Here is a 12,967-nt window from a genome sequence, read left to right as displayed (position 1 = left end):
GAATGTGCCTCTGATAGCATGTTTTCTTTTAAACGGCATTTTTACAGACATTGTTCATTCTGCACAGGTACTGAATTTCTGGCATTACTGTGAAGAGCAGAAGATCCATTAACTATAGTGAAAAAAATTTCTCCCTAGGTGTTTTAAGTCAAAAGTTATACCTTTTTAACTTCAAGAGGATCTTGATCTTGGGAAAGGTAAAAAGCCAAACTATGAGGGAAAAAAAACCCTATCACAGTTACTCAGCAAAACTATTAATTTCAGGCAAATCATTATTCTGTCAGCATTAATTGACAGAAAATTCTTACAATAGCACATATTCCTACCACGAATATAGTAAAGTTTATACCTTGTTAGCACTTGCTACTAAATTCTTCAAGCCCCAGCCATCTGCCGCCCAACGATCTGCTACTTCTTTTTCGGAACATATAATGAAGTTATCGAAGTAGATATCGGATGTCATAGACCAGAGTTCTAAACCAATAGCACTGATAGCGGTCATCTTGAATGGGTGGAGATCTTCAAAGTAGGCTGGGTTAGGTATTTTCCGAGGGCTCCAGATTCCCTTTTAAGGAAAAAAAATGTAATTACATTACCTGTACCTCACTAAAAAACAAACTGTGAAACAAATTTTAAAATAATTAGAATTCCCTAACTATTTAAAATGCCTTATTTAAAAAGACTGTCAGTAGAGTTTAATCTACATAAAACCAGAATTGGAAATAGCCTATAGGATTTTGGCAGATGGGTCCCAATTTTCTAGCTAAGGGCAGACCTCTTAAATTGTTTATTTTTTGGGGGGGGGGAGGTAGTACAGTAAAAACTGACTGTACAAAGAATCTCTGTTCTTCCTCGTACTGGTGATTCCAAGCACAGTCTTTGTAAACTTCCTAGACAAATTCTAGGAAACAAATTTCCTAACACTGCAGGAAAATAAGACATTGGTATTACTTCTTTCCCTAGTCTCTCCTTGCATAATATATAATTTCAGCTTTCACTCATCAATACTGTATATACACTTTTCTACTGGGCACTGGTCAATAATTTGTGCCAGTGATGGAATCCTCTGGGGTAAGCATCTGTTGTCTGGTGGCCTAAGACTGCAGGGGAACTACATCCTATGATCCACATGGTCCCTTCCAGTACATGTACATAAATGGACAGCTACTGTAACCAGAAGAACTAGGGGAAATTTTAGGGAAGGAAAATTCAACCTTATGATACCTGTGTAAATTAGAGTCAAATTTTATTTACAAATGTGCTTACGATCTTAAGCTCAAAGAAATTAGATTCAAGTACTTCCCAGCCATAAGTAATACAAAGTAACTCTAATATCCAACTGATTATCTCTTGTATCTGGGGGAGGAGACGAGGAATTTAATTATCTAAAATTGATGCTTCCACTAAAACAGAATTAGTAAGTCAGTCTGCTTACCGGAAGGCTTCAGTTTTTTAATAATCTGTTCCTTTAAGAGACTCGCACTTAAAACCCCAACAAGATATTTCATTAAACGATAACTTAATTCAGAATACAACTCTACAGAGTATATTAAAATAAATGGTACCAGTGCAAATCATTGCAAAAGCACCTTTTAACAGAGAAATTGTTCTAATAGAGGAAGCATTTTTATTTTCCAGTATTCTTAAAGGGAAAAAAACCCAAGCTAAATACAAAACAGCTGAATGCATTTAGTAAGGGTGTTCAGACTCAGTCTAAAATATAAATATGCTGTATAAAAGCCTAGACAAACACATTACTTTGACTCGCCTGCTCTATTGAGCTCTGTACCTTTTAACAATAATCTACGATGTTGCTATTACCTGATAGTTAGGATTATCTATCAGAGGTGCTTTCCATTTTCCTTTATATTTTGAGTTATTCTTCATGGGACGCACCCAAGGGCCACAACCAGGGGCAGTCTCACATTTTGGATTAGGGATCTGAGGGGCTTCCCACTCCCCATCCATTTCTTCATCCCTACAGAGGATAAAAATTACAAACAACTGATATGAGAGACTGATGAGTCTGAACACTTGCAGTCAGACTGAAGTTGGGGTCCACACACATTTTGCTATAACCATCTCAGAATTTGGACCAGCTCACAGAACTCTACCCAACAGTATAAACACTTTTTAAAGCAGTGCTACATCCTTTTTCGTTTTTAAAGGCTACAAGTTCATAACTACCACAGCATGTCTGAATGCAATTATATTCCTGCATCTGCAGACAGTTTGAAACACTTCTCTGTAAGACACTTAGATCCATTTCAAACTAATATACCATTTTGAGGTATCAACTTAAACTGTTTCATGGTCTAACACAGTAGCAAGTTCTTTCAAAGGGGTCCTTCACATTATGGTTTTTGTTTATATGTCTTCAGAAAACAAAAGGCAATTGACACGTTCATGTTTTTGTAAAAGCAGCCCCCCAAAACAACAAATATTTTGCCATATGTTATATATTCCAACTTACTACCTCAAAAGACTATGAGATTGGGATTGACTTCTGATCTACAATTCAATTTGCCAGAGAACAGGCAGGCTTATCTACAAGACATGTTGACAACCTGCACTTATCAATCAAGCTCTTACCAGTCCTTTGGCTTTTTTGCATTAGGGTCTGGAACATATTGTGGTTCATCATCAAGCCATCCCTCAGGCTTAACAGCATCAGGATCTTCTATTTTGGCAGGCTCATCTTCATCCCTTCAATTACAGGCTTACGTTAGAAAATACAACAGAACCTGATTTTGAACCAATATTCTGTTCAGAGGACAGTAACTGGCACAAAAGGGATGATTTTCAAAGGCTCAACAGAATTAGATATGCTCATCGTGTGAATTAGACATCCAATTATCTCTTTACAAATACACGAATTATATATATATTGTTTTGAAGTACTACTTAGCCCAGAAATCACTGCCAGGAACTGGCAGCTGTCAGTCAGGTATTCCCACTATGTTTTTCCCTCCTCTTCCTGAATTGTCCTATGAACTGTAGTTCCCATAGAACAACACAGAAATCATTGAGTACAAATTAAGACTATATGGTGAAAAAAATCCCTCATCCTAAGCTTTCAAGTAATAGCAGTTATTAATTGCAACCATGAAAGGTAGAAAATTAGCAAAAAGCACAATATTTATTTCTATCCTTAGAGCATAACCAGCCCCTTGTAGATGCCTCAATCATGTTTCCAAACTTTAGTGCTTTCAGTAGTGAAACATATCTCAGTTCTCATTAGCAAAAAATAAAACTAGTCAAATCTTCCAAAAGAGTAACTTGCATGTGAAAGGTATCATACAGATAAAAATGTTCTCCTTACCAGTCATCCGGTTTGACAGCATTTGGATCAGGTATTTTCGGTCTTTCATCCCAATCATCAGGCTTCTTATCACTAGGATCGTCTACTACTTTGGGAGGGTTTACTGGAGGTACCATATCGCTAAGAAGACTTCCTTTACTGACAACCGATTGGTCAATTAACATTTCAAATGTATCATCTGGTTTTATCACTAAACAGAAAAAATTTGTATTAAAGAAATAAGGGAATAAGTTTATAAATATCATTAACCAAAACCTGTACGATAAGCACAGACTTGGACAACTAACAGTGAACAGGAGCAGGAGACCGACTCCCCACTCAGGTATTGGGTCTGGACACAAAACATTACAGTTGCTACTGCAGTAATGTATGACCAGCATTAGGCTCCCAAAAATGAGACCTCTAGCAAATTCAGTTGCTGAAAGACATCCAAGCACATTCTAATAGGTTTTGCGAAAACCTAACACCTGGCTAAAATTTTGCTTTATTTGTTTCTTTAAAAATACAGACCATAACAGACTAACCTCTGCAAACAAATTACAATTTCGCACTTGGAAGCAAGGAAACACAAGAATTGCATCTGTAACACAGCTGACGGGTCATCAATGCAATATATTCTCTAACTGAAATCTCTGATAGCCATTCTTCTAAAGTGCCAAACTGCGAATACAGAAAACACTTCAAATGTCTGTAAAGTACTTTAGAAAGCGTAACTGAGAAGCCAGGGTCACACAAGGGAGGACTCTCAGGCTTGGCAGCAGATGTTGTATCCAGATCCACTTCTAAGAACCAGTGAGCACATTTGTAAGTGCTTAACCAGTACATTCAATTGTCTGTTCAATACAACAAAGATTAATAATTCAAAGTAAAAATACTATTTTTCCCCCATGGCACAGCAGTTGTACACACCTTCCATTATTATTTAGGCTGTAAGAAGACCTTATAGCAGCCTTCTAGTATTAAAAAGGGGCCTACAAGAAAGATGGGGACAGACTTTTTAGCAAGATCTGTTGCGATGGGACAAGGAGGAATGGTTTTGAACTGAGGGAGGACAGATTTAGGCTGGATACGAGGAAGAAATTTTTAACAATGAGGGTGGTGAAACACTGGAACAGGTTTCCCAGTGAAGGAGTGGAGGGCCCCATCCCTGGAAACATTCAAGGACAGGTTGGATGGGGTCTGAGCAACCTGATGGAGTGGAAGATACCATTGCTCTTGCAGAAGGCTTGGACTAGATAACCTGTAAAAGGTCCCTTCCAACCCAAAGGATTCTACAGTCAATTTTGCTGGATTTGCAGTATGCTACAGATGAGCCTGTTGTTCTCTGCTCATTTAGTCTTCCTCAGAAATTAGAAAGAGAGGGGAATAAAGAAACTAAGAAACTAAACTTCCATCTCTGTTATACCGTTCATTGGTACAGAAAGAGATGTGACATGAATTAAAACCAGCCAATATTCATTCATCTTCAGAGAATGCAGTAACATATCTGTTCATGTACACTACTGCAGACACACGAGTTAATGAGAACTCCCAACATATGGAGGAGCCAAGTGCGGCACGTTGCAGATTTAACAGAGCTCCTGTGAACTCTGACACCTTTCTAGAATATTAGACAGTTATATGTCTTTTAATATCTTCCTTAACAAAAAGGAATGTTTTTATTATAATAAGTACTGAAGGAATTAATCAATTCTTCACGCTAAAGGCTGGCCAGGGCTGATACGTTTTTTCCTGTACTGAATATTAAACAAGCATTTCAAAGCTACTTTTATGTCCTACAGTTAAGTTCAGTCATTAAATGATTCAAGGGCAGTCATTAAATCATTTACCCTCAAATCATTAAGCAACCATCCTTCAGAATTAACAGACTATTACAAACAAAAAAGCAGATGAAAATACAGAGCTTTAGTGGACAGAAACATGCTTTTAATCTCTCCTTTCCAATTTAAAATTATAAGAATTAAACAATACCAAGTGTATAGAGATGCGTCTTCTTGTCCAAATAGAATTTTTTTAGGTCTACATCAGGACGTTTTGCATGTTTTTCATCATATTCTCCAGTTTTAGGGTTCTTATGTCGGAAGATCAAGTGTAGTTTGTAAACTTCGCCACATTTATCTGGTCCAAACATAATAGTATAAGGTGTTTTGTCAAAAAAGTATTCCTGTAGAAGCAAGAAAGCTGAGCATGTGTTATACTGTACATTTTACAAAATCATTTTGGGTGCTAATTTTCCTTGATGCTGTGGCATAGAGCCTAGTTCTGAAAACTGGTAGGAATGGAATGGTCCTCTTGAGTTGCCGAGTGCTCTCTTTTCTCAGGGAATGGACTAACCAAAGAGATCACTTAATCCTCTTCAAGGAAGAAGAATATATGTATTTAGACCTTACCCTTATATTAAGTGTAAAAGCCTATCACAAATTAAAACACTCAAGTATCTGTAACCTTCTACAAACATTACTGTAAAAGAGGGACAGGAACAAGTTACAGTTGTTCATATCAATTTTACTGAGCTATTTAGCTATGTTGGTATTTTTCAACTATTTATATGAGCTCTGTATTTGAAATATGCAGTAAACATGACGCCTTTTATTGTGCAATTGCTTGAAGAAAACCACTTGATTCCTGGAAGTTTTCTCTTGAAAGATACATTCTAGCATTAGTGTATTCCTCGAAATTAGCCTGTATTGTTAAATTTTTGGAATGTAAAGTAAAACATTTTTACTTTACGCACTACAGAAGTACATGTATTTTAAGTTTGGTCCCTTTTACAACATTGAACAGTGACAGATTTGGTTGGTAATAAATTAATTTCCCAGAATCTGAGTCTGCTTCACCCATGACAGTAATTGCTAAGTGATCAACCTGTCCTTATCTCAACCCACCAGCTGTTCATAATATTTTCTCACCCCTGTCCAGCTGAGGAGGGCGAGTGATAGAGGAGCTTGGTGAGCACCTGGCATCCAGGCAGGGTGAACTCATGACAACCTTCTAGTAAGATGACAGATACCAGGGAATTGCAGTTTCATGTATAACTGAGCCGAAGATCTTGGTCTCACGCCTTCTTTTAAAATGTAAAACTTTTCAGTTTTACTATCCTTTACACGTCTTTCCACTATGAAAGATGTCATGCCTCTGTTTGCTTTTCTACAGTCTGCGTTTTTAATAGCTGTCTGTTAGTACTCAAGCTGAGCATAAAACACAGACTGGCATATAAATTTTAGGAAAAAGGAAGAACACTAGGAAGTTGCACTGCAGCTTTTGTGAATACATCTTTAGAAATGCTTACAAGCAATTTCTTATGTATGTCACCATCTCCTAGACTCTTGCAGAGGTGCATATTATCCTTTATATGTCATAAAGGGTCTCACTGATAAGTGGGTTCTTCCTGATTGCTGGTTTGCAGGTCAGGTCAAGCAATGTCTTGAGCCTGTCCTGAACAATCTCCTTTTCATTTTACACCTAGACAGGGCATCACACTTGACTGCTGTTCTCCTCAGTACTTGAAAGTCAAGGTTATGGCCCCACCGCTCAAGGCAGCAGCCATAGCCACAGACATCTCAGGGATAAAAGCATGGATGAAAAATCTTACCCAGAGAGGAAATTATGAATTCTGCCTGCAATCCTGCAACGAGTTTTTTCCAGACTATTCCCTATTGGTTTGGCCATAGGGTCGCCTTTCTAGCTTACCAAATCTTAGTGAGCAAATAGTGTAGCCTGGTGAATCTCAAACCCAACAACTTCTACAACCTATACAGGATGTAACCATGATTGCCTTGCAAGCTTCTATCATTACACTACTGAACATTGACTCAACATGATCAGTCAGCCACAAACATGTAGCAGTTAGGATAGTCAGCTCTTAAGTGGCCACAGCAACCTGCTTCAGGATTGGAAGAACCCTTCTCACTTCACATTTGTACTGCCAAGTCAACGCAAGTTCCTCCTACCTCATGGTTTAACATTTTGAACCCCCACCGGTCATTCCAACTCTGCCTAAATGTGTAATCCTATTCTGTATTGCTGCTATATACCAAAAAACCAGCTTTAATCACAGCAGCAACTGTCCTATATAGCAGCCATCTCTACTCTGTCAACACAACAGTTGCGTTGCACAAGCTCCTAGGCCACAAATCACTGCCACTTCTGAATGTGGAAAAAAAAAAAAGAGTTGCTAGAATATCCTCCATCACAGGCTAAGCAGCTTATATCTACACTCCCGTGTAACGGCAGAAATTATTAAAAGCACAAACAACTAGTTTGCATGTGCTAGAACTGTGACTTGGTTAGAACAGGCAGCCAGAAATACCTGATTGCATTGACATAGTAATAAAGAGTTCTGCAGACAGGTTTGGCAAGGGCAGGCGGGTTCACATCAATATACTGAGAAACGATCTACAAAATGGCCCAACATACTAAGGCACTTGTTAATTTTTCACACCTTATCAGTCAGACATTTCCTAGGAACAGAGATTCTCCATCACTTTCAGTTTTTAAATCAAAGTTGTGGCCCTTTCTAAGACTCCACGTTGTACACCATGCAGTGAAAACAAAAAAAAGGTATACAAGTTACAAGTTGAGATTCTGTAGCTTCTGTTATTGCAGAAAGACAGACTAAACAGATACCAAAGTCCTTTCTCCTGGGTACAAGACATCACTTGGGCAAAAGTAAAAGGAGCATGTTAATCAGAGCAAATCATTCATTCTAACCTTGCGAAATTCACATATTAAGATTTTTTTTTTGCGTGTGAATGCAGATATCAATAGCTTACTTAAAGTTTTAAACTGCCTATAAGTTTATTTAAAATAAATGGAAATCATAACAAGAACAACATTAACAAATATTACACCAGAACAAAATGCACAACTCCAAAAGTTTTATGTGTATATATATAATCAATTATATGTGTATTATCTTCTGCCTAAACATTTAGGAAGTATTTAGGATGCATTAGGAATTCATTTCTTATCGACGTTTCACAAGAATAATTATGCATTCCTCAGATGAACAACTGATGGCAACTGTTAAGTAAGGAGACGTACCAGATTCAAGTCATCACTACTAGAGAGAAGTTTAATATATGCACCGCCACAGTCGATGCCTTCTTGAAAATTCACTTCGTATCTAGACAAAGAGCAAGTTAAAAAAAATTCCAAGTATCAGACAAATACAAATTAACTTCTAATCTGCAGTTATAATTACGAATATATTAAGCCTGTGAATTAGTCACTACTGTCAAAACACTTGTACAGGTTTTAATTACCACACAAGCTAATACAGCAGCAATGCCAGTCAAAAACCACTACACTAGCAATTGCTACAGCTGGTACCACCAGGAAGAAACGCTTCACGGTGGTATCAACCAACCTGCAAACATGAAAGCGAGGTAGAAATGGGCATGAGTTCTACGAAGTTGATGCCATCTTTGAAAGTGCCCATATGGGAGACTGAATTTAGTCAAAGGAATTATCTGTATATGTCTCTATCGAACAAAAAAGCGAGTCTGAATATCAGAAAAAAGTACACACATTCCCAGGGCGCAAATCTTCATTAACAGTGCTACAAAGGGTTCAAGATTCAAGTTGCTTTTATGGAGCTACATAGTATTCTGTAAGTGGAAAATCCCTATACTCAAACTACATAAGATTTAGTTCTATTACAGTAAGGCTGAAACTTGATTAGTTTTTTTCAGCAATCTTGTAAAATATTAGATTTCTGCCCAAATATATTTCAAAAGAGTTGAAATACCACTTACTAATGCTTGTACTACAATCTTGCTTGATTATATATTAATCATTATAGTACCAGTTCTGATAGCTCTGGATATGACAGGTCACGCTATATGAAGTCAGTATTTTTCTTCAGGGATTCCCATCACTTTCTTGACTTAAAGATTTGAATAATAATAAAAGTAAAAACACTCTTAGGGATTACTTACTGGACAATCAAAGGTTTATCATCGAAAACAAATGCCTTTGTTAGCATAGCTGATATTGCATGATGCTTTGCCACTGATTTTAACACTAATCCTCTGTCTCCAGGCACTGTGTTTTCTTTCAGCTCTTCTACCTCCCATCTTCCTAAAATGAAAACACACAGAGAAAATTTGAAAAAAAATGTAGGCTGAATTAAGAAATCATAGCTTTGTTGAAATCAAAGACTTAACAGCAAATAAAGACCAGCGGCCAAAGCAGGAAAGGAATCTTGACATCTGATGTCAAATAAGTTAAAGAATAATCATCCAGTTCATACAGAAAATGCTCTTCAAATGTTCGTGAAGTATTTTGGCAAGTGTGAGTAACTGAGAAGCCAGGGTCATGCAGCTGAGGACTCTGAGGCTTGGTAGCAGACCTTGTATCCAGATCCACTTTTAAGAACCAGCGAGCACGTTTGTAAGTGCTTAACCAATACATTCAATTGTCTGTTCAATACAACAAAGATTAATAATTCAAAGTAATAATACTATTTTTCCCCCATGGCACAGCAGCTGTACACGCCTTCCATTATTATTTAGGCTGCAAGAAGACCTTACAGTACTTTTTCTAGTACTTAAAGGGGGCCTACAGGAAAGATGGAGACAGACCTTTTAGCAAAACCTGTTGTGATGGGACAAGGAGTAATGGTTTTAAATTGAGGGAGGACAGATTTAGGCTGGATACGAGGACGAAATTTTTAACAATGAGGGCGGTGAAACACTGGAACAGGTTGCCCAGAGAGGTCTTGGAGGCCCCATCCCTGGAAACATTCAAGGACAGGTTGGATGGAGTCTGAGCAACCTGATCCAGTTAAACATGTCCCTAGACTGGTTGGACTAGATGATCTGTAAAGGTCCCTTCCAACCTAAAAGATTCTATGGTTCTATGATTACTGGTAGTTCCACCCTGGATATATAAATGAAATTACACAAGTCCAGCTTTCATTTGCCAAAACTGACTGCTCTACAGCGCTGATCTTAAAAAAATAGTCATGGTACACATTTGTTGCTCGTATCTTTCTATCAAATGACTGACAGTATGTTTTAACCAGCACTTTTCAGGAACTGCAAACCATAAGAATTCCAGCTCCATAGTTAGAAGATAAAATAAAAATGATCATGCCAAATATTCACTGAACCCAATGTTCTGGCAAGGAGGAAAGAAAGCTTAAGGAAAAAAAGGGAAAGTAGTTGTAACAACAAAAAAATCACAAGCTTTTTAATTTTGCTTTCCTCAAGTAGCTGTTACTACAGCAGTAAAAATCCCAGTTTCAAACCTGTTAGCGCTAAAAGAAAGAAAATAATCAAAATCTCAGTTTTATGTGTAAAACTGAATTTTCTGACTAAAACTTAAAAGTCAGCCATAGACTGCAAAGTAGGAAAGAACCACACCCTTATGATAACCCACCCTAAAGTAAACAAATCAAATACAAATGTGTAAATAACAAAATATTTTTACATCACAAAATTTAATGCTATTTATTGCACAAGCATGACTGAATACCCACTGGATTTCTGCTTAACACTGTATGAAAGAATCAACACGTTTTAGATAAATAATTTTATTCATTGTGCCACTAATATATCCACTATTTCAAAGCTCTGGTTGATACTTAGTGAGTTTTATTGTAAAAAAAAAAATAAATCTATTTCAGCCTTAAGAAATTGGCAGATAATTAAACAGATTCCTACACGCTGGGTGTGCATAGCTCTAGACAGAAAAAAACACTCTCTCATCTCACCAAAAAGATATATGTCATAGCAAATTAAGATAACGATGGTTTTCAGTATTTGAAAGACAGAACATGTGTAAAGTACACATTATTCCTTGCTCTTCCCTAATATACAGAAATCTACAAGAAAACATTAATATTGTAGATCTGTATCTGTAGACTGTGGTATCCCACAATACCTACAGGAATACAAAATACCTCTCCAGATTTTAGATTTGTTTGTACCATCATCACATAAAAAAACATTAGTCACAAGGCACTGGGAAAGAAAGATACCTACGTGGTTCTTCCCCTCCTGCTTATACAGAATGAGGATCTTTCAGGTCAAATCTAATCACATGGGTGCTGAAGCTTCCCCACCCCCCTGCAAAGTCTTTCCAAGAATTATCAGATTTGACCTTAAATACAAACAAACAAGCCTACAGCTTTCAAAATAAAAGCTTATATAATTATAATTTCTCCAAGTTTGGGAAAAATAAAGTTAGACTACACATGTGGGTAACATCCAAAGAACAAGGGTTCTAAAAGGGATGTTATATTTTCTCAGAACAGCACCAGATTCACTGATTTTTTTTTCCCAGGAACGAAACCAGCCCAAAAGACATATTTCTGTTACATTTCACTATAATCTTGATAAAAGCCTGTGTCAACGTGAACAAGAGGAAGAAAACATAATGAGTTCTTCAGCACGTGTTTTTAGAGAAGATTCATAAACCGTGAAATCCAAATGAAACAGCTTTTTACTTCTGTTCAACTGAAGTGCAATTTGTGAAAGGTCATTAAGGAAGGGCAGATATGTATGTCAGCAACAAATCCCTAGTTTCTTCTAGTCTGCTAAATGCGAGGGAGGAAAATTCCCTCCTTTTCAATATTGTTCCTGCCTGGAAACTAAGACCAAGCAATAATGCCAGACAAAACAACACAACCAAAAAAAATTACATTGGAAAATAGTTCAAAAAAGTCTTTACACCATAGGCTTTTTAAATGTTGACTTGTTTGTGTGTCTTAAACAAATATGATTGTTTGGACACTAGAGACAATATCTACCTAATATGAGGCCAAGTAATCAGAGAGATGTCAGTTCTAAGGATCTCATCTGTACAGACATCTACTCTGCTACTTCTTAATTTTTGAGTTATTTCTGGTAACTGCGAAACCTAAACACAACTGTTCTGGACTGTCTGGCACACCAAAGTCCTACAAATCATATTTGCTTACCACTTTCTATTAACATTAATTGATTTCATTTGACTTAAAGCAGAAGCAAATAGTTTTCTTTTGCAGCAGAGACTTCCTCTGAGGTTGTTCAGCCTGGAGACGAGAAGGCTCCGGGGAGATCTCATTGTGGCCTTTCAGTACTTACAGGGGGCCTACAAGAGTTGTGGAGACCAACTTTCTGGCAGGGCCTGGTGCAATAGGACAAGGAGTAATGGTTTTAAACTAAAAGGGGATAGATTTAGACTAGATATAAGAATTTTTTTTATGATGAGGGTGGTGAAACACTGGAATAGATTACCCAGAAAGGTGGTAGAAGCCCCATCCATCACTGGACATATTTTAAGTCAGGCAGGAAGGGGCTCCATGCAACTTGATAGAGCTGATGTTCCTGCACATTGCAGGGGGGTGGACTAGATGACCTTTAAAAGTCCCTTTCAATCCAAAGCAGCAGGACTAGGAAAGCAATTGTCCTCCTGTACTCAGTGCCGGTGAGGATGCACCTTGAATATTGTGTTCAGTTTTGGGCTCCTCAGTGCAAAAATACCATTGAGCTACTGGATCTTGTCCAGAAGAGGGCAACAAAGCTGGTGAAGGGTCTGGAGCACGAGTCTTAAGAGGAGCAGCTGAGGGAACTGGGATTGTTTAGTCTGGAGGAGACTTGAGGGTAGACCTTACTATTCTCTACAACTACCTGAAAGGAAGTTGTAGTGAGGTTGGGT

The 12,967-nt window shown here is 37.5% G+C and overlaps 1 protein-coding gene across 7 annotated transcripts in view; it reads right to left on the bottom strand.

Moving 5' to 3' along the window:
* Window positions 1-12,967, bottom strand: part of CLGN (calmegin) — a 33,322-nt gene that overhangs the window by 8,872 nt on the left and 11,483 nt on the right. For all 7 annotated transcript variants that reach the window (XM_054064784.1, XM_054064785.1, XM_054064789.1 and 4 more), the window contains 7 exons: window positions 9,262-9,403; window positions 8,366-8,447; window positions 5,294-5,486; window positions 3,323-3,512; window positions 2,593-2,706; window positions 1,822-1,978; window positions 350-565 (listed from right to left, as the gene is read on the bottom strand). In XM_054064784.1, the coding sequence (XP_053920759.1) occupies window positions 350-565; window positions 1,822-1,978; window positions 2,593-2,706; window positions 3,323-3,512; window positions 5,294-5,486; window positions 8,366-8,447; window positions 9,262-9,403 (1,094 nt within the window). The remainder of the gene's footprint in view (window positions 1-349; window positions 566-1,821; window positions 1,979-2,592; window positions 2,707-3,322; window positions 3,513-5,293; window positions 5,487-8,365; window positions 8,448-9,261; window positions 9,404-12,967) is intronic.

Source organism: Cuculus canorus, chromosome 4, assembly GCF_017976375.1.
Source record: "Cuculus canorus isolate bCucCan1 chromosome 4, bCucCan1.pri, whole genome shotgun sequence".
NCBI classification, from domain to species: domain Eukaryota; kingdom Metazoa; phylum Chordata; class Aves; order Cuculiformes; family Cuculidae; genus Cuculus; species Cuculus canorus.
Note: the sequence above shows the minus strand (reverse complement) of the source record. Positions and strands in the feature narration are given on the sequence as shown.